This window comes from Schistocerca nitens, chromosome 4 (assembly GCF_023898315.1).
Source record: "Schistocerca nitens isolate TAMUIC-IGC-003100 chromosome 4, iqSchNite1.1, whole genome shotgun sequence".
NCBI lineage: Eukaryota > Metazoa > Arthropoda > Insecta > Orthoptera > Acrididae > Schistocerca > Schistocerca nitens.
Window position 1 is genome coordinate 382,042,350 of NC_064617.1, and position 21,839 is coordinate 382,064,188.

The 21,839-nt window shown below is 41.8% G+C and overlaps 1 protein-coding gene across 4 annotated transcripts in view; it reads right to left on the reverse strand.

Moving 5' to 3' along the window:
• Positions 1-21,839, reverse strand: part of LOC126251832 (cyclic GMP-AMP synthase-like receptor) — a 387,508-nt gene that overhangs the window by 166,970 nt on the left and 198,699 nt on the right. For all 4 annotated transcript variants that reach the window (XM_049952497.1, XM_049952495.1, XM_049952494.1 and 1 more), the window contains exon 7: positions 21,582-21,704. In XM_049952497.1, the coding sequence (XP_049808454.1) occupies positions 21,582-21,704 (123 nt within the window). The remainder of the gene's footprint in view (positions 1-21,581; positions 21,705-21,839) is intronic.

Below are 21,839 nucleotides of genomic sequence, written 5' to 3' on the forward strand. Positions count from 1 at the left end.
CTCGGTACATATTGGCTACTGTTGATTGACACCTTCTCGAAGTTTCCATTTGTTGTTCGATGTCCGTCGCCCACCACTGCGGTGACGATGCTGGCTTTGTCCAAAATCTTTGCGCTAGAAGGTCTTCCATCCACAATCGTCACGGACAATGGCCCTCAGTTCTCTTCGCAGGCCCTCCGTGATTTTTGTACTGGACAAGGGATTCATCATGTTACAGCACCACCCTTCCATCCGCAATCAAATGGGGAGACTGAGCGCCTTGTCCGCACTTTCAAAAGCCAGATGAAAAAATTCCTGCGTGGTTTTTCCACAGATGATGCTCTGCTGCAATTTCTGAGTTCTTATCGCTTCACGCCTCTGGGTGATCGCAGCCCTGCTGAACTCTTGCATGGCCGCCAACTGCGCACTCTACTGCACCTACTTCACCCTGTCAGGCCTTGTGCTGTGTCCCCTAGTGCGGGAAAATACTCGGTGGGCGCCGGTGTGTGGGCACGAGGGTATGGATCTCGCCCTAAATGGATTCCAGGGGTGGTCAAGGCTCTTCGCGGCCGCCGTCTTTGTGTAATACGTACGGACGATGGTATGGTTGTTCGCCATTACAACCAGATGCACCCACGAGTGGTGGCCACGCCGGTGCCACTGCCCCTTCCTTCGCCTCCACCAGCCCGAGAAGCCAGTCCTGTCACTGGTGCCAATCTACTGTACGTGTTGATGCAGCCGACGTCGCTACCGCTTCCGAGTACGCCGGAACCAGACCCAGTCGCGACGCCGCCTTCTCCGGGACCCATCTCGCTGGAGCACACCCCCAGGTCCACAACATCTATGGATGCTGCTCTGGAGTTTTCACCCATCATCTCATCCAGGAGGCACGTTCCACGCACGAGCTTCCGTCCTGGACATTTTCGACCATACTCTCGTGTCTCTCCGCGGGATCTTCTTGGGGCCTCACAAGAGGCCATGGATGTCTCCGCACTGTCCATGTCTCCAAGGAAGTAAGTGTGTTTTTTTTTTCAAGGGGGTAAAAGTGTTGTGACAGTGCCACGACATTTAACAGTGCCGCCACGACAGTACGCGCAAACGGCGATAGAGGCGCTCCGCAACTCGGCTGAGCGCGGGAGCGCCACCTAGCTACGAACGGCGCCGGCTGCATGTCACGGCACGCCAGTCAAATAAGAGATACTGAGTTGTTATCATGTAACCAGCTATTGTTTTTAAGTGAGTGTGTTTGAATATCCACGCAATTATTGGTGATTAAAGGTTATAACAAGTGTCTTTCATTATATGGTGAAAGCAGTAATTGTTTTATATATTAAATTCTACTGTTGACATATAAATAAATATAAATTCTGTACTAATTATAAACATTTGGAAGGCAAAATACTAGTAATCTTAAAGTATCTACTTAGCTCTATACAAAAACATGTTAGCAGAGCCGACCCTTAATGAATTCCAAAGTTTTTAAGTTTTGTCAAATGTATTGTTTGTGTACTTATATCTCTTAATTTCATGATTTAAACAAATAATCCGGCCTAACCCTTGTAGCAGAAGAAACTGTTAAAAGGAATGAATTTTTTTATGTATGCAGTTAATTTAATGAGCTAAGTTTTAATTGTGATTTCTGTAAGTTAAACATCAAACATTGTGTAGTTCAGTACCTATTATTGTGATGATATATAAGGGCCTGATTTTCGGTTATGAGACAGTCAGTCCACGGCTGAGTTTCAGACGAGGAACCTGTGTTGCTTAGAATGTCAACAATGCATCAGCTTAACAGTGAAATAAGTGTTACACCAACAGCCCATGTGCTAAAGCAATGACAGTGACCGTTCAATTTATTTGAAGGCCTGTGAACTACATGGTTGTGTTATTACTGCTCGTAGATGTTCAACAGTAAATTATTGTAGCAGTATGTGGAGGTTTGCCTGCAAACTATTAATGATGCTTACAGAAAGTTTAAACAATAGTGCACAGGGCATACTTATATAAGTGTGTATTATTGGTGGGGTTGTCAAAAGTGAAAGTAAAAGACAGTGAAATGCAACTGTGTATCTGTCGGCTACATTACTTACAGTAGTCAGTGTCCAAATTACAAACCCCATTTTTCAGCCAGTGTAGCAGTGCAGTACGTCAACACCGAGGACAACAAACGAAGAAATAAACAAAGCAGGCAGAACCACTACAACACCTCAGTCAGGTTTCAGCCTCCATTACTGACACACCAAGAGACATGATCAAAGGCAGAGCCACGTGTGAAAGCACCCACGTGATTTACCAACTGACCTGCCTACACTGTGGAGCCTTCTATGTGGGAATGACCAGCAACAAACTGTCCATTCGAATGAATGGACACAGGCAGACAGTGTTTGTTGGTAATGAGGATCACACTGTGGCTAAACATGCCTTGGTGCATGGCCAGCACATATTGGCACAGTGTTACACCGTCCGGGTTATCTGGATACTTCCCACTAACACCAACCTGTCAGAACTCCGAAGATGGGAACTTGCCCTTCAATATATCCTCTCTTCCCGTTACCAACCAGGCCTCAACCTCCGCTAATTTCAAGTTGCCGCCACTCATACCTCACCTGTCATTCAACAACATCTTTGCCTCTGTACTTCCGCCTCGACTGACATCTCTGCCCAAACTCTTTGCCTTTACAAATGTCTGCTTGTGTCTGTATATGTGCGGATGGCTATGTGTGTGTGTGCGAGTGTATACCTGTCCTTTTTTCCCCCTAAGGTAAGTCTTTCCGCTCCTGGGATTGGAATGACTCCTTACCCTCTCCCTTAAAACCCACCTCCTTTCATCTTTCCCTCTCCTTCCTTCTTTCCTGATGAAGCAACCGTTTGTTGCGAAAGCTAGAATTTTGTGTGTATGTTTGTGTTTGTTTGTGTGTCTATCGACCTGCCAGCGCTTTTGTTTAGTCTCATCATCTTTCTTTATATATATATATATAGAGGGAAACCTTCCACGTAGGAAAAATATATCTAAAAACAAAGATGATGTGACTTACCAAATGAAAGTGCTGGCAGGTCGACAGACACACAAACGAACACAAACATACACACAAAATTCAAGCTTTCGCAACAAACTGTTGCCTCATCAGGAAAGAGGGAAGGAGAGGGAAAGACGAAAGGATGTGGGTTTTAAGGGAGAAGGTAAGCGGGAGCGGAAAGACTTACCTTAGGGGGAAAAAAGGACGGGTATACACTCGCACACACACACATATCCATCCACACATATACAGACAGTCTGTATATGTGTGGATGGATATGTGTGTGTGTGCGGATGGCTATGTGTGTGTGTGCGAGTGTATACCCGTCCTTTTTTCCCCCTAAGGTAAGTCTTTCCGCTCCCGGGATTGGAATGACTCCTTACCTTCTCCCTTAAAACCCACATCCTTTCGTCTTTCCCTCTCCTTCCCTCTTTCCTGATGAGGCAACAGTTTGTTGCGAAAGCTTGAATTTTGTGTGTATGTTTGTACATTCCACGTGGGAAAAATATATCTAAAAACTAAGATGATGTAACTTACCAAACGAAAGCATTGGCATGTTGATAGACACACAAAAAAACACAAACACACACACAAAATTCAAGTTTTCGCAACCCAACGGTTGCTTCATCAGGAAAGAGGGAAGGAGAGGGAAAGATGATAGGATGTGGGTTTTAAGGAAGAGGGTAAGGAGTCATTCCAATTCCAGGAGTGAAAAGACTTACCTTAGGGGGAAAAAAGGACAGGTATACACTCGCACACACACACATAGCCATCCGCACATATACAGACACAAGCAGACATTTGTAAAGGCAAAGAGTTTGGGCAGAGATGTCAGTCGAATCGGGAAGTACAGAGGAAAAGATGTTGTTGAATGACAGGTGAGGTATGAGCGGCGGCGACTTGAAATTAGTGGAGGTTGAGGCCTCGTTGGTAATGGGAAGAGAGGACATATTGAAGGGCAAGTTCCCATCTCCGGAGTTCTGACAGGTTGGTGTTAGTGGGAAGTATCCAGATAACCCGGACGGTGTAACACTGTGCCAAGATGTGCTGGCCGTGCACCAAGGCATGTTTAGCCACAGGGTGATCCTCATTACCGACAAACACTGTCTGCCTGTGTCCATTCATTCGAATGGACAGTTTGTTGCTGGTCATTCCCACACAGAAAGCTTCACAGTGTAGGCAGGTCAGTTGGTAAATCATGTGGGTGCTTTCACACGTGACTCTGCCTTTAATCGTGTACACCTTCTGGGTTATAGGAGTGGAGTAGGTGGTGGTGGGAAGGTGCATGGGATGGGTTTTACCCCGGGGGCGGTTACAGGGGTAGGAGCCAGAGTGTAGGGAAGGTGGTTTGGAGATTTCATAGGGATGAACCAAGAGGTTACGAAGGTTAGGTGGACGGCAGAAAGACACTCTTGGTGGAGTGGGGAGGACTTCATGAAGGATGGATCTCATTTCAGGGCAGGATTTGAGGAAGTCGTATCCCTGCTGGAGAGCCACATTCAGAGTCTGATCCAGTCCCGGAAAGTATCCTGTCACAAGTGGGGCACTTTTGGGGTTCTTCCGTGGGAGGTTCTGGGTTTGAGGGGATGAGGAAGTGGCTCTGGTAATTTGCTTCTGTACCAGGTCGGGAGGGTAGTTGCAGGATGCGAAAGCTGTTTTCAGGTTGTTGGTGTAATGGTTCAGTTTGTGTTTGTTTGTGTGTCTATCAACATGCCAACACTTTCGTTTGGTAAGTTACATCATCTTTTTTTTAGATATATTTTTCCCACGTGGAATTTTTCCCTCTATTATATTCAAATCATTAATTTGAACCCAACAATTACGTTTGTTATTGTCACTGTTGCATTTCGAAATCTTTTCTGTCATCTTACTTTCACTTTCTGTTTCTGCAAGTAGTTTCACTTTGTTTTCACCTTCTCCTTTCTACCGTAATCTACCATACAATTTAATCCCGCTTATATATACTCAATCACACGTAACCCTCTTCCAAACCATAACCAAAAAAATTTTTTTTCCCCTTTCAACACACCGCTGCTATAAAATCCACCGTTTCCAGTTCACAAACAGTTCCTTTCACCTATTAAAGAACCATTTCGGCTAGTTCTAACAACTTTCACTTTATTTCCATTCCCGTTTTTCCAACATCACTAATCATTTTTAGCCGCTTCCCACAGGTTTTAACGTCATTATTTCTTCATCAGACAATTGTTAGCCTCATTTTCATAATCTGCCACCACAAAACCACTCCTTTTAATACATTTACACGCAGTTTTTTCGAAATTTTCCCAAATTTCTCCACCCTTTAACGTGTTTTGGCGGCAACACAACCACCTAACCTTTGTGCACATCGTTGTTCACCAACCCAAGTTCACCACAGGATCAACATAGCTCAGCTTTAACCAACACTTTTTCGACTTTTTTCACACCAAATCTGCAGTTGCTTTCTAGTTCACCTTTATCTCTCCCCATATATTTTTATTTTCATCTTCATTTCAGCCGAATGTTATACTTTCCACCTTCTAATACCATGTCACCCTCACAACATCCCCACAACGACGCCATTAAGTTTTATTTACATTCTCTCCGCAAACATGCCTTCGCCCTAGCCAGATTACGCTCCCATATTTTATTTACTCAGGCTTGTCTGACATTTGGCATTACCCCCAAAGGCCTCACACTTAAAGTTCCCATCTCTGGCTGTAACCCTTCTTTCCATCAGCCCCTCACCCACCTAATCCTTCACCTACACATCAACTCAGCCAATGAACATACCCGTCAACTCCTATCCTTAATAAAAGTCCTCAATCTTTCCTCTCCCAGATCCACACCGTCTGTTCAGAGCATCCTCCTTCAGGCCAACCGCAAATTAGAACAGCATGCCACCCTCCACCTCAAAAAACTATCCAATCTCCTGGTTTCCCACCTCCGGAAAAGCAACTCACTCACCTTCCAGAACCTTTCCAGCAAACCTCAACCTCCTCTCATTGCACACAAACCCAGTCTCTCCCATCTACTCAATCTCCCACTTCCAGATCCACTTCCCCCAAAACCTCAAAATTCTAATCAACACAATCTGGAACCACAACACCCTAATTCAGTAGTTAACCTTTCCTCCAAACCTCTCTCCCAATCCGAAACCTCTGTCCTAACCAAAGGCCTCACCTTCAGCCCCACTCCCATATTCAACCAAACAGCCCTCGTCAAAGATTTACTGTCCTACACTCGTACTCTCTGCTGGAAATATCACTTTGCCATGAAGAAAAATAATCCTAATCCTACTCCTAATGATCCAACTTCCCAAGACACTATCCAAATTGAATACTGCCTGGAACAGTTCCGTCCTTCGTCACAGCGAGACCCACCTCCTCTTCCTCAAAATCAGCCTCTCCAAACCTTCCAGGAATTTCTCACTTCCAGCCTTGCCTCTCAATCCTTCTTAAAAAAACTTAATCCTACTCTCAACATCACCACTGCTGAAGCCCAGGCTATCCGTGATCTGAAGCCTGACCGATCCATCATCATTCTTCCGGCGAACAAGGGTTCCACGACCGTGGTACTTGATCATCTGGGGTATGTGGCTGAGGGACTGCGTCAGCTTTCAGACAACACCACATACAAAGTTTGCCAAGGTAATCCACAAACCCCATCATCCCGGCCGCCCTATTGTAGCTGGTTACCAAGCCCCACAGAATGTATCTCTGCCTATGTAGATCAACACCTTCAACCCATTACATGCAGTCTCCCATCATTCATCAAAGACACCAACCACTTTCTCGAACGCCTGGAATCCTTACCCAATCTGTTAACCCCGGAAACCATCCTCGTAACCATTGATGCCACTTCCTTATACACAAATATTCCACACGTCCAGGACCTCGCTGTGATGGAGCACTTCCTTTCACACCAATCACATGCCACCCTACCTAAAACCTCTTTCATCATTACCTTAGCCAGCTTCATCCTGACCCACAACTTCTTCACTTTTGAAGGCCAGACATACCAACAATTAAAGGGAACAGCCATGGGTACCAGCATGGCCCCCTCATACGCCAACCTATTCATGGGTCGCTTAGAGGAAGCCTTCTTGGTTACCCAGGCCTGCCAACCCAAAGTTTGGTACAGATTTATTGATGACATCTTCATGATCTGGACTCACAGTGAAGAAGAACTCCAGAATTTCCTCTCCAACCTCAACTCCTTTGGTTCCATCAGATTCACCTGGTCCTACTCCAAATCCCATGCCACTTTCCTTGACGTTGACCTCCATCTGTCCAATGGCCAGCTTCACACGTCCGTCCACATCAAACCCACCAACAAGCAACAGTACCTGCATTATGACAGCTGCCACCCATTCCACATCAAACGGTCCCTTCCCTACAGCCTAGGTCTTTGTGGCAAACGAATCTGCTCCAGTCCAAAATCCCTGAATCATTACACCAACAATCTGAAAACAGCTTTCGCATCCCGCAACTACCCTCCCGACCTGGTACAGAAGCAAATTACCAGAGCCACTTCCTCATCCCCTCAAACCCAGAACTTCCCACAGAACCACAAAAGTGCCCCACTTGTGACAGGATACTTTCCGGGACTAGACCAGACTCTGAATGTGGCTTCCAGCAGGGATACGACTTCCTCAAATCCTGCCCTGAAATGAGATCCATCCTTCATGAAATCCTCCCCACTCCACCAAGAGTGTCTTTCCGCTGCCCACCTAACCTTCATAACCTCTTGGTTCATCCCTATAAAATCCCCAAACCACCTTCCCTACCCTCTGGCTCCTACCCTTGTAACCGCCCCCGGTGTAAAACCTGTCCCATGCACCCTCCCACCATCACCTACTCCTGTCCTGTAACCCTGAAGGTGTACATGATCAAAGGCAGAGCCACGTGTGAAAGCACCCACTTGATTTACCAACTGACCTGCCTACACTGTGGAGCTTTCTATGTGGGAATGACCAGCAACAAACTGTCCATTCGAATGAATGGACACAGGCAGACAGTGTTTGTTGGTAATGAGGATCACACTGTGGCTAAACATGCCTTGGTGCACGGCCAGCACATATTGGCACAGTGTTACACCATCCGGGTTATCTGGATACTTCCCACTAACACCAACCTGTCAGAACTCCGAAGATGGGAACTTGCCCTTCAATATATCCTCTCTTCCCGTTACTAACCAGGCCTCAACCTCCGCTAATTTCAAGTTGCCGCCACTCATACCTCACCTGTCATTCAACAACATCTTTGCCTCTGTACTTCCGCCTCAACTGACATCTCTGCCCAAACTCTTTGCCTTTACAAATGTCTGCTTGTGTCTGTATATGTGCGGATGGCTATGTGTGTGTGTGCGAGTGTATACCTGTCCTTTTTTCCCCCTAAGGTAAGTCTTTCCACTCCCAGGATTGGATTGACTCCTTACCCTCTTCTTTAAAACCCACATCCTTTCGTCTTTCCCTCTCCTTCCCTCTTTCCTGACGAAGCAACCGTTGGTTGCGAAAGCTTGAATTTTGTGTGTGTGTTTGTTTGCTTGTCTATCAACATGCCAACACTTTTGTTTGGTAAGTTTCAACATCTTTGTTTTTAGAGTACATATATAGATGTAGATGAAAGTAGCAGCTATCATTTTCATAATATTGCCTTTATTCCATCTTGGATTTCTCATTGTTTAAAACCAGTTTAAACATTCAGTGTGTTGAATTTGAGGAAGCTGTTACTGAATTAAACACCAAATTAGATACAATTAATTCTAAGATAGACCATCATATCAATATGTTAGATGAACACATTACAGGATTGAGTCAGAAAAGCATAGAGATAAATTGAAATTTGTTAGAAGTGCAATCTGAAATGTTAAATTTTAAATGGGAATTACATTTTTATGTAACTGAGTTACTTATACGTGAATTCTCGTGAATTAAATGTGGATCTGAAACCAATTTCAAACACGTGTACCATGCTTAATATCTCAAAACAATGTATGGATTCTAATTCACCCTTGTTTACTCTTATATTTATCCCAATAATGACAGTTTACTCAGTTTTAGTGAATACTGGATGAATGAAAGGGGTGGCATCTACCCAAGGTACATAGGCTGCTACTGAATTTTATCATGAGCCTAAGCTGACCTACTGACAGCTTGCTATGCATATAGGGATCTATGCTTAGTGACAGTATGAGACTGACAGAAGTCACCCAACTTTAACAGTTTATTTATCCTTGAAAGAAGTATATGGTCCCTTGTCAGTTTCATACAGTATATCATTGCTTATTGTGTCTAGTAACAATGATAGATTCAACTCATTTTTTTATGTTCAGGAAGATTTAACTGTCGCTCTGGCTTCCTCAATAAGTCATACATGTTCTTCCAATAGCCAATTACATTGATGTTTCCCCCTACTATACTCATATTGTCACACGGCATTGATTGCTGTCACTCACATGTTCTGCACAGTTCCCTTTTATTACTTCTAACATTTGATGCTTCTCTTATAAATCCAAAACACTTCATCCAGATGTACATAAACACCTCCTCTATTCACAATACCTCTAATAATTTCTGTCCATCAAATATTTCCTCGATGGTGGGAAGTTTTTCTTCAGTCACTGAACTACTCTCCAGTGACTCCCAAGTGTGTGCTGCATTCTAATAAGGGGCTTCCTGACTGTTGGCACAAAACTGCCCTATCTGGAATGTTCAAGAAAGCCAACAATGTAGTAGACACCAGATGTAGTGGGTTGTTGTTGATTATTAGTCAATAAATTGTTATATTATTTAAATACTGTGACCATCATTCATCAGCTTGGCAGAGAGAAATACACATCACCCTACTGGAGTAATAAGTAACAACACATAGTCTCCCACTCAGATGAAGAATATCACTATGATTACATAAACTAAAGGAATTGGATGGTATTTTCAATACTAACACAACTGAATCCTCCCATAATTATTTCTAGTAAAATCTTGTCCTTAAAATCATATTTACAGGTTTTACATGTTTCTAAAAATAGTGTGATTTTACAGACAATCCACAGGTTTCCACCCTAAATTAAATTTACCAATTACCTTTAACTGCCTTTTATTTGTTTCGATAATACATAATTGTCTGGCACTCTTTCTCTTTCCTTAGTGCAGACAATAGACACCAAAAGTTACCCTAAATACTATTTGTTCACTTACTTAATTTTCTTTTGCAGACATAAAACACATCATTTAACTAGCACTTCATCTGTAACATTTATCTTCCCTTTAATGACATCTTTCTGATCTATACTCAGAACCAAGACACCTCGTCTTCATTCCTCTGCAACCTGAACTACTTCACTCCCATAATCTTCTCTCCCATTTGCTTCACCTGGTTCTCTTCAACCACTTTCCTGGACATTAATGTTTCCCTCCCTGATGGCACCAACTACATGTCCATCTATAATTAATCCACTAACCACCAATATTATCTGCACTTTGACAGCTGTCATTCCTTCCACACCAAAAAATCACTCTCATACAGCTTGACCATGTATGGACAGTGTATCTGCAAAGACAAGAACACCTTTACCCACTATACTGAGGCCCCTTAGAAACAGGCACTGCCCCACAAACCTAGTCCAGAATCTGATTTCCTGTGTCATATCCCCACACACACCCAATCTTCCCAACCTCTTTGCACATGGATCATATCCATGCAAAAGACCCAGATGCGAGACCTGCCCAATCCATCCACCCAACAATTCTTACTGCAGCTCTGTCACAGTCTTAAACTACCCCATCAGAGACAGAGCCACTTGTGAAGCAGCCATGTCATATGACAACTCTGCTGCATTCACTGGACAACTTTTTATACCCTTATGACCACCAGCTGTCCACCAGAATGAAAGGCCACCACCAAACTGTGGCCAAGAATTAAGATAACTACCTAGTGTCACAACACGCAGCTGAGCACATTTAGCTAATTCCTCATTAAGACACACTGCTTTAGATTTGATTTTAACTTAGCACTTTGAACTTTTAATTGATCTATAATTCTATCTAAATTATCATTAGTGTTATCTATCTCAGCATTTAACCAAGCCTTTAATTTTGACAGAGCATTCAATATTTCCTCCATTCTTTGGGTCAGTATGAGCACACAGTTGACACAATATGCAATTTAAATCTAATCTTCTTCTACCAGTATAACAACCCTTCTACCAATGACTGTTGCAGTAAGGGAGGTAACTCTAAAAATCAACAACTGAACACAAAATGCACTTGAACTATCTCAAACATGCACTGCCCATTGCCGTTTTGTAGTTCAAGACATGATGAAAACAGTCCTTGCTTTTTTCATTGTTGATTGCCAGTCTTCCAACTTGTCTTAAAAAATGGTTCAAATGGCTCTGAGCACTATGGGACTCAACAGCTGTGGTCATAAGTCCCCTAGAACTTAGAACTACTTAAACCTAACTAACCTAAGGACATCACACACATCCATGCCCGAGGCAGGATTCGAACCTGCGACCGTAGCAGTCGCGCGGTTCCTGACTGAGTGCCTAGAACCGCTAGACCACCACGGCCGGCCAACTTGTCTTAAATGTTGCTGATAAGTTTAATTTTTATACTTGGCAACTTTACTTTTAAATACTTATTCTTCAATGCTCTCATTAATAGTACATACACACTTCTTTGTACTATTCTGCAATTTACTTCATAGTCAGTGACAGCAAAGGAAAATTTCCTGATAATTCTTCGATGAAGTATTGATTTCTTTCTATTTCCTTCCTATTTACCATTTATTACTAACATTCTTCTTAAATTTGATCAAATTCCAGCATTAAATATTCTGGGTCTTGTCACCAGGATGCCAGAATGTGCACTGTATATAAGTGAGTTAAGATTTGTACAATAATGTAGGAAAAGACAGATTGCTATTTACCATAAAGAAGACATGTCAGGTTTCAGACAGACAAATTAAAAGACACTTAACATAAAGCTTTCACCCACAGCCTTCATCAGTGAAAGAGAGACAAACACCATTCACACATACAAGCAAGCATACATCACACACACGACTGCCATCTCCAGCATCTTGGGCTGGAATGCAACTATCAATAGGATGCAAACAGCAATCTGAAGGGAGAAGGGAAGGGGAAGGGATAATAGTGTATGAGTGAGGAAAGAGACTAACGCTGTCTGATGGCGTGTGCAGGGACTAGACTCCCAACAGGTGCAGCATCAGGAAGTTGTGGGACAGGGAGGTGGAGAAAAATGGAACAAAAAAGGAGAAAGGCAGGGAAAGATGTGTGAATGCACTGGCAGATGGCTGCAGATAATCAGTGTGGGAAATGATAGGACAGAGTGGGTGGAAACTGTTTGGTGGAGGGTGTGGGGACAGTATGTTACTGTAGATTGAAGCTGGGATAATTACAGGAGCAGAGAATGTGTTCTAAGGATAACTCCCATCTGCACAGATCAGAAAGGGGGGTGCTGGAGGGGAGGATCCAGATGGCTCAGGTAGTGAAGCAGCCACTGAAATCCAGCGTGGTATATTCAGCTGCATGTTGTGCCACAGCGTGGTCTACTATGCTCGTAGCCACAGTTAGGAAGTTGATATTCATCCTGCTGGACAGCTGGTTAGTAGTCATACCAATATAAAAAGCTGTGCAATGATTGCAGTAGAGCTGGTGAATGAGATGGCTGCATTCACAGGTGGCCTGGGCCCTAATGGAGTAGAATAAACCTGTGAAAGGACTGGAATTGGAAGCGCTGGGTGGGTTTTGCACCCGGATCTTCCAGAGGGATATGATCATTGTGGTAAGTGTGGTAAGGGGTTGGGACTGGAAGTGGTGTACGGATAGACTAGGATATTGTCGTGCTTGGATGGATGAAAGAACACCACTTTAGGTGGGATGGGAAGTATCTCAGGTAGGAATCTCTTATTTCAGGGCATGATGATAGGTAATTAAAGCTCTGGCAAAGGATGTGGTTCAATTGTTCCAGTTCGAGGGGTAACTGGGTGACAAAGGGGACACTCCTTTGTGGCTGTTTCTTGGGGGTGGTAGGTGGATTGGGCGCATGAGTCAAAATGGCGTGGAGATCTGTTTGCGGACTAGGTCTGGAGGATAGTCCCTGTTTGTGAAGGCCTTGGTGAGACCCTCAGCATATGTTTTTGTCAATGCAGATATGATGTCCCTGGGTGCCACGTTGTATGGGAGGGGTTTCTTGGTGTGAAAGGGATGACCGCTGTCAAAATGCAGATACTGTTGGCAGCTGGTGGGTTTAATGTGGATGGAGCCATCAGAGAGGAGGAGGTCAACATCTAGGAGGGTGGCATAGGATAAATTTACATTCTGATGTTAACTTTCAAACATTTTGGAGGTTACAATGTAGGCATTGTATAAGTACTGGGTCCTGGTGTGTGTCATACACACAATCTTTAATGCATGATTCGTAGTTTTCTTGGTAGGTAAATCAAGAATCAACATCAATGGCAGAAAAGCATAACCATTTCACCATTACAAGTAGTACAGCTCGTTGAGTAACAGTTATAAATAGATCTAGAGGGGACCAAACAGTGAGGTCATCAATCCCATAGGATTAGGGAAGAATGGGGAAGGTACTCAGTCATGCCCTTTCAAAGGAACCATCCCAGCATTTGCCTGAAGGGATTTAGGGTAATTATGGGAAACCTAAATCAGGATGGCCAGATGTGGGTTTGAACCATGGTCCTCCCAAATCACATTATGAGTCCAATGTGCTAACCACTGAGTCACCTCACTCGGTCAAAAAATAAATCTGTTAAAAATGTTTGATACTGCAGTAGTCAAATCTTATTTTTTTCCTATTCTGCTTGTAGTCTGAATTTCCATAATGAATAGTTCTTGATGTGAAAAAAAATTTTTTCTTATAGCATTGTGATAAATGTTATGTATGCTTCTACCCATTGAGGAAAATTTGTCTGTGGCTTTGTTGCCAGATTTGGGAATTGTTGTGAAAGTTACAAAAGCTCTTAGCTCAAGAACATCAAACATCATGAACAAAAGATAGGAAAGTATTATTATTTTACCAATTGTATGTTTGACCACTGTAGAACCTCATTTAAAATCTCATGAGTAAAAAGTAAATGTTATGTTGTCTTGTTTCTCACACTAGTCTATGGATAAGCTTTTCTCCATTTGAAGCTGTTTCTCCATCCACAAAAGTAAGAATGGCGGCAATATGACTGTAAATAAATTAGTCATATTCACCTGTTTGTATGTCCTAGATTCCATCATCATCATAGTCATCATCATAATCATCATTCACATCCATTTTGAATTTGTATCATCAAAATATTCTGGATTAGTTTCACTGACATCAAAAATTCATTCAGTAGTTCTTGAAAACACATTTCAATGTTTGGTTCACTTACTCTCAGAATGAGAGACTAACCAGTCTGTTCAGACTGTTTTGAATGGTGAGATGGATCTGGTAGAGGCTCCATATTGTTCAAATTAATTACGAAACACTGTCACTAATAGCTATAATATATTACACCATAATTATTGCAATAAACATAAAATACTGATAAACACATCTGACTAAGAATTATCAAGTAATCAAATGATAGAATGGCACTACACATTCACAGTGAGAAGCCAGCACTCCAGCTGAAAGGTACACGGAGGAAAAAGGTGAATTGACCCCAGCAGAAAAGATGATGTGTTTCACAAAGATCAACAGCTGTCCCTCAGATGCATGATACTAGTTAAGGGTTAAGCTGCTAGGGACAGATGAATAGCAGCTATATAGTAAAATGGAAGTGGCAGCATAATTTCTAAAGTATCAGTGTTCTTACTATTTACTTGGTTAAAATTAAAAGCCATAACACTGAATAGAATTAAGCACGGCGTTGATAGTTTATTGATTCAAAAATATACAGATTAAGTTTCTTCCATATCCCTTAAGGTTCTCTGCCTGTATTGGATCTACAGAATATGATTAACAAATAAATGAATGACAACTGAAAACTAGGTACTATTATCATGATAAAACAAGGGGAGTACATATATATTAAAAAAAGCAAAAAAAAAAGAAAGAATGAAATTAATAAGTAAACAAATAAAGTAAGAATGTTCCAAGACTACATCAAGATAAGAACATCATGATCAATTTTTTTTATTTATTTTTTGTAATTTTTTGGAATCATATGGACTAAGTAAAACAATAACGAAGATGTGAATTCAAGGCAGAGGGAGCACCATTCTACAGTCAATAAAATCATTTGAACTTTATTTTGTGGATGCTAAGTAGGTTTAATTACATAAAGAAAATATATAAAAATAATTTTAAGGAAGTACTAAAATATGTTATTATTTGACTCGAGTTAATTATTGAGTGAAGTGCCAGGATATATCTTTGTGTATGGAAAATGAGAGTCCTTGGTTCTTTTGTGTGTATGTTTATGTTCCATGTTTTGTTCTCTAAAGAAAATTGTATTAAATTGCCAGTGAAGTGCAGTATTACCAACTACACACATCAATAAAAGTTTTGCATCACCCCAGCTCCCAGAAATCCTGGAGATAGACATTGACTGCAGATATATTGTATCACAGACAAAGTCCCTTTGACTGTTCAGAGATGCCACTAAACCCAACCAAAGATGTAAACAACTGTGCATGAGCAGCACCTATTAGATGGAGGGGGTCCAACAGCCAATCAATTCCAGTCATTCCACCAGGAAGGAAGTACACGGCTCATTTTGTTTGCAGTTCAACCCTGCCTTGATGGTCAATACCAGGGTTCAATCATGTCCACATTCTTATTTTGTACCAGGATGGGCTCTCAACATGGGAAATGTCCAGGTGTCTTAGAGTGAACCAAAGCAATGTTGTTCAGACATGGAGGAGATACAGAGAGACAATAACTGTCAATGACATGCCTCGCTCAGGCCGCCCAAGGGCTACTACTGCAGTGGATGACTGTTACCTACGGATTGTGTTGAATAATGCTCTCTGTGCAGCCACGGGACGTCATGTTACGACTCAAACGGTGTGCAATAGGCTGCATGATGCACAACTTCACTCCTGATGTCCATGGCAAGATCCATCTATGCAATCATGACTCCGAGCAGTGCAGTACAGATGGGCCCAACAACATGCCGAATGGACCACATAGGATTGGCATTACATTCTCTTCACCAATGAGTGTCGCATATGCCTTCAACCAGACAATTGTCAGAGATGTGTTTGGAGGCAACCCGGTCAGGCAGAATGCCTTAGACACACTGTCCAGTGAGTGCAGCAAGGTGGAGGTTCCCTGCTGTTTTGGGGTGGCATTATGTGGGGTGGACGTATGCCACTGGTAGTCATGGAAAGTACCGTAATGGCTGTACGATACGTGAATGCCATCCTCCGAACGATAGTGCAACCATATCAGCAGCATGTTGGTGAGGCATTCATCTTCATGGACAATAATTCATGCCCCCATCATGCACATCTTGTGAATGACTTCCTTTGGAATAACATCACTCAACTAGAGTGGCCAGCATGTTATCCAGACAGGAATCCCGTCGAACATGCCTGGGATAGACTGAAAAGGGCTGTTTATGGATGACGTGACCACCAACCACTCTGAGGGACCTACGCCAAATCCCCATTGAGGAATGGGACAATCTGGACCAATAATGCCTTGATGAACTTGTGGATAGTATTCCAAGACAAATACTGGCATGCATCAGTGGAAGAAGACACGCTACTGGGTATTAAAGGTACCGGTGTGCACAGCAATCTGGACCGCCACCTCTGAAGGTCTCTCTGTATGGTGGTACGACATGGAATGTGTAGTTTTCATAAGAAATAAAAAGGGCGGAAATCTCTTGTCCAATTTTGTGAACAGGTTCCAGAACTCTCAGAACCGTGGTGATGCAAAACTTTTTTTGTTGTGTGTAGTTTATGTTTTGTGGTGGATGTCAATTATTCCCCAAAGTGGTGACCCCACTTCTGAACAGAGCTTCACTTTTTGGCATCTTTAGAGTGACACAATGGAAATCATCAGAAACAGTGCCACGTAGACAGAAGTTTCACCTGTGCCTACAGCAGGCAACTGTTTCTCCACCATCTGCTGTGCCCTGTCATCTCCAGCTTTGACAACTCCAAAAGAAATTGCAGCATAAAGTAGGCTCTTTTCTGACCTACAAGAGCACAGATATCATGTACTGAAGTTGACACCATATTTACGTTACATGGATTTGTATTGGACTCAGAGCAATTTATTTTAATCAGTTCTCAATTGTACTTAAGTAAGATTGAACAGTTGGATGAAATTTTGCACTAGCAGTCTTATATTATGTTTAAAGAGGCTACCCTCCAGTAGTTTGTCAACATTGGAACTGCACCTCCAGAAATTCTTTGACAGTGAGACACATTTGGGTGAATCCCCATCTCGGATCCTATGATTGCTACATGCACTGGCAGATATTGAACTTCTTGTGGAGACTCTCAAAAAATTTGGGGGCATTTTAGTTGTTTTTTTTTTTTTTTTTTTTTTTTTTTACAGATCTATAGACTGAAGAATTGGTGAGGAAAGCTGATGCAGTGGCTACTGCATATGTGGAAAACAGCCAACATGCAGCCATAAAGGAAGTTATAGGTGGAGGCCCCAACACACACATTATGGTGTGCACAGAGTCATACATCAAATAGCCCTTGCCAAGAGAGACATCTTTAGAGAGCTTAACCAAGGAGCTCACATGACTGAATGCTAAACTGAACAGACAGGAAGAGAAGGTAACTAATCAGGAATGAAACAGAGAACAGCAAAAAGAACACTTAGTCCTGATTTCAAAAATGTTTTTGGGCAGTGCACAAGGCCCTGCACTCACCCAAACATGATCAGAGAGTGCCAATAAGTGCACATACTCATCAGAATTGCTCACAGCTCCTGCAGTACAAATTAAATGCAACTTTGACTGCTGTTTACCAGTTCTTTGAGGCTTTTTGTCACAGAAAAGAAGTCTAATTCATTATTCTTGATTGACACAGGTTGTTACATCAGTATCATTTCCCGATCAGAGAGCAAATGCCAAAGGAATACAAAAGTATCTATCCTTGTGGCAGTTGCTGATGTGGACTTTTCTTATGGCTGATGTGAATGGACCAATAATAGAAGCCAATTTTTAAGACATTTTTCTGTTGTGCCCAACTTAGTTAATAAGTGTCTCATTAAAGGGCCTATCACTCTCAAACGTATTAACACATCAGAATGCAATATTTTTGATGCCCAAGCAATGGACTGTGCAATGATATTTGGGCAAACCACATATACTGTGTCAGAATGTCACATCCTGCGTTTGTGTCCATCTTAATGCGGCTCAAATGGCTCTGAGCACTATGGGACTTAACATCTATGGTCATCAGTCCCCCATAACTGAGAACTCCTTAAACCTAACTAACCTAAGGACATCACACAACACCCAGTCATCACAAGGCAGAGAAAATCCCTGACCCCGCCGGGAATCGAACCCGGGAACCCGGGTGCGGGAAGCGAGAACGCTATCGCACGACCACGAGCTGCGGATAATCTTAATGCGAAGTGCATGCATATGTATTACATGAGAAGCTACTGGATTCTCCTTTGCACATTTCTTTAAAGATTTTGGAGTTGAAGGATCAGTGTATGCACCTTAGAGTCCAAATTGATGAGTGGAAAAGGATGTGGGGGGAAGAAAAAGAAGCAGTGACAAACTTACATACACAAAATTGGACTTGAAGCAGGCACAGCAGGAGATACAATACTTCTGCAGTGGACAGGCTTGCAGGATGTAAAGGATCCCCTCCCACCCTTTTCGCCTTCCGCCATCAAGGCTAGGCAGGCAGCAGATAATTACCTGCCCAGCTGTTGCTACAACAGTTCCCAGCACTGATGACACACTGTTAGATGTTGCCAATCTATTTTTCATCAAATCAGGACAACTCCACGACAACATATGGTTAGTTGGCCTAGATGTATACCTTCAGATAAACTGTAGGCATCCAAGGAAGAATCATTCTCACACTGTTTGGTCATTTCCATTACAAGTGGTTAAAAAATAACAGTAAATTGAGAATGTGTGGTGACTACAGAGAATAGAAATCTCATGCCATACCTGTTGGATATCCAATTCCAAATATAACAGATTTTACCAGCAACTTTTCAGCTGCAAATTTCTTTACTCTGAACAATTGTGCAAAAGCTTTTGCATAAATTCTGATGGGCCATAAAGACAAGAAGGAAACTTCTGTAACAATACCATTCAGACTATTTGACCACAATATAATGTCTCCTGTGCTATTAAAAGCAGCCCATTCTATGCATGAGGTACTCTATGGTCTCTCTTTTGTTATTGGTTATGGTGATGACATCTTGATCTTTTCCTCACAACAAGAAGAATGTTAGGAGAATGTCTGTGTAGTGTTTCAGAGATTGTAAAGCCATAGGATAATGGTTAAAGTTTATAAACAAGTTTTTATGAAGAAGGAACTTCCTTTCCTGGGATACATTTCTCACGCAATGGCATACCAGCAACACCTGAAAAAGTATTTGATATCATGCAGATGTCCTTTCCTGCTACTTTCAGAAGGCTTCATCATTTTCTAGGTATGCTGAACTATTATTGCAGGCACCTTACAACATTAGCTCAGATTCAAGAGCCTCTCAAAAATCTCCTGAAGGGCAGAAACATGTTGTGAACAAGAAGATTCTTTGACTTCTGTGGCAATGAGAGCTTATGAGGATTTAAAAAGTGCACTGACTCACGCTTCATTAATGGCATATCCAATTCCTAATGCTCCCAACACCCTGTTGGTAGATGCTTGCCAAACAGCAATAGGAGCAGTCTTGCACAATCAACATCTGGAGGGTGGCAGCCATTGACTTTCTTCTCCAAGAGCTTGTTGATACAACAAGAATCATGGAGCACCTTCGATCAAGATCTTCTAGCTATTTATTTAGTGTTGAAACATTTTCGCCCTTGGTTGGAAGGTGAAATTTTTTCTGTTTCCACCAATTGTAAGCCAATGACATCTATCTTCAGAGTAATCACAGATCTTAATTCTCCATGGCAGGCACACCAAGCAGAACTAATTGTCTGATTTTCCATTGATATTCATCATTTTACCATTTTGCATGTGGATAATGTAAACCCTCTCTCTTCACTTGATTGGTACCATTTCTTGGTTGACATGACAGATGAATAAGAGGGTGGTGAAATGTATGCACTGAACATTAAAGATGACATTAGCTTGCTTTGCAGAATATTGGTCTTTTTCACTACCATTGGTTTTACTGGAATCACGCACACCTGTTAAAGAGGACATGGGGTGCACTGCTGAACAGCTGCAGTATGGTGAATTGTTGAAGGTACCTTGTGATTTCTTCACACCCTTACCCTACCTAGTTTTGAGACTGGAGATATTTTTCCACAACCTACAGACATATAAGCACCGTCTGACATGAAAAACCCCCATAATTCACAGTGTAAAGCCCATCTTTTCACATAAAGACTTGAATACACATAACTTTGTTTGGATCAGAGATGATACAGTCAGGCCATCACTTTTATTTGGATCCCTTTAAGGTTTTCAACATGGAGACAAAGTGCTTATTATTGAGAGAAATGGCAAGACCGACAGTGTAATGCCAGATTGTCTAACATCTGCTTATGAAGTAGATAATTCAGAGGCAATGAAGGGGGTCCCTATTAGACTTTCTAGAAAACTGCAAAGGCTTGCTGATAAATTAATGGGTACTGCCATTCAACAGCTCTGCAAAAAAGGATGGGGGGCTGATGAGATGGACTCCAATTAATAATTGAGTTGAGTATCAGGAGCTCAATCACAGATTACTAATATTAAAATGATATTTCTTTGAGTATGTATGATAACTGAGGTTCCTTGATTCTTTAGCTTATTTGCTGATTTTCTGTGTTTTGTGCCTTGAAGAATGTTGAATCAGATTGCTAATGAAGTGCAGTATTATCAACTAGTTTATGTTTTATGGTGGATGTAATAAGTTCCCCAAAACAGCATCAAAGAGCTTATTATTGCTTATATGTAAGATTTTCAATTTATCTTATGAAACAAATTCATAATTAGTGGTAGAAATTCTGATTTTCAGCTGTAAATATCGTATTTCTATGCCACATACCAGAAAAGTTTTACAACTGAACTAGCCACTTTAAGAGCTATATGGCATACTATACATAAATGTATCAAACAACCCTCAGCCAAAATTGGCCCCTGTAAACATGAGAAAAAATTACAAAATAAACTACCCAGTCATACCAAAACAATGAGAAGTGTATCATCACTCACAACTGGCTTTAAGATACATCTTTTAGAGAAACTGTACTACAGTGTAAATGAATATTTTGCAGCTCAAAGACAAAAAGTCTATATATTGTATGTATGTAAACATATATGAGCATCCATTCTGCTTAAATGATTAAATTTGTAGATCATTCTGTTCTCCTGTCATCTCATAACATTCTACCCATGATACATTTATCGTCAAATTATTGTTATCATAATATTGTAATATGATTTGGTGTAACAGTACATCACAACATTGCAGATATTCACAAGAATATTTACCTTAATCAGTTTTAGTACAGGCTTCATCTGATTAGTATCACAAAGCAGATGTTTCTCCTGGTGCCAGAAACATATTCGAAAATCTGTGCCATAGTCGCTGGATTTGGGAACTGCATACCATTTCTACAACACATAGTAGACAATGACACACCAATCACTGAATGGTAAAAGGAAAGACTTCAGTAGTAAAGGACAAAGCAAAACTTTTTAGAAACATCCATTGTCAGTTCTTGTTGACCAACAATGTGTACTCTTCAC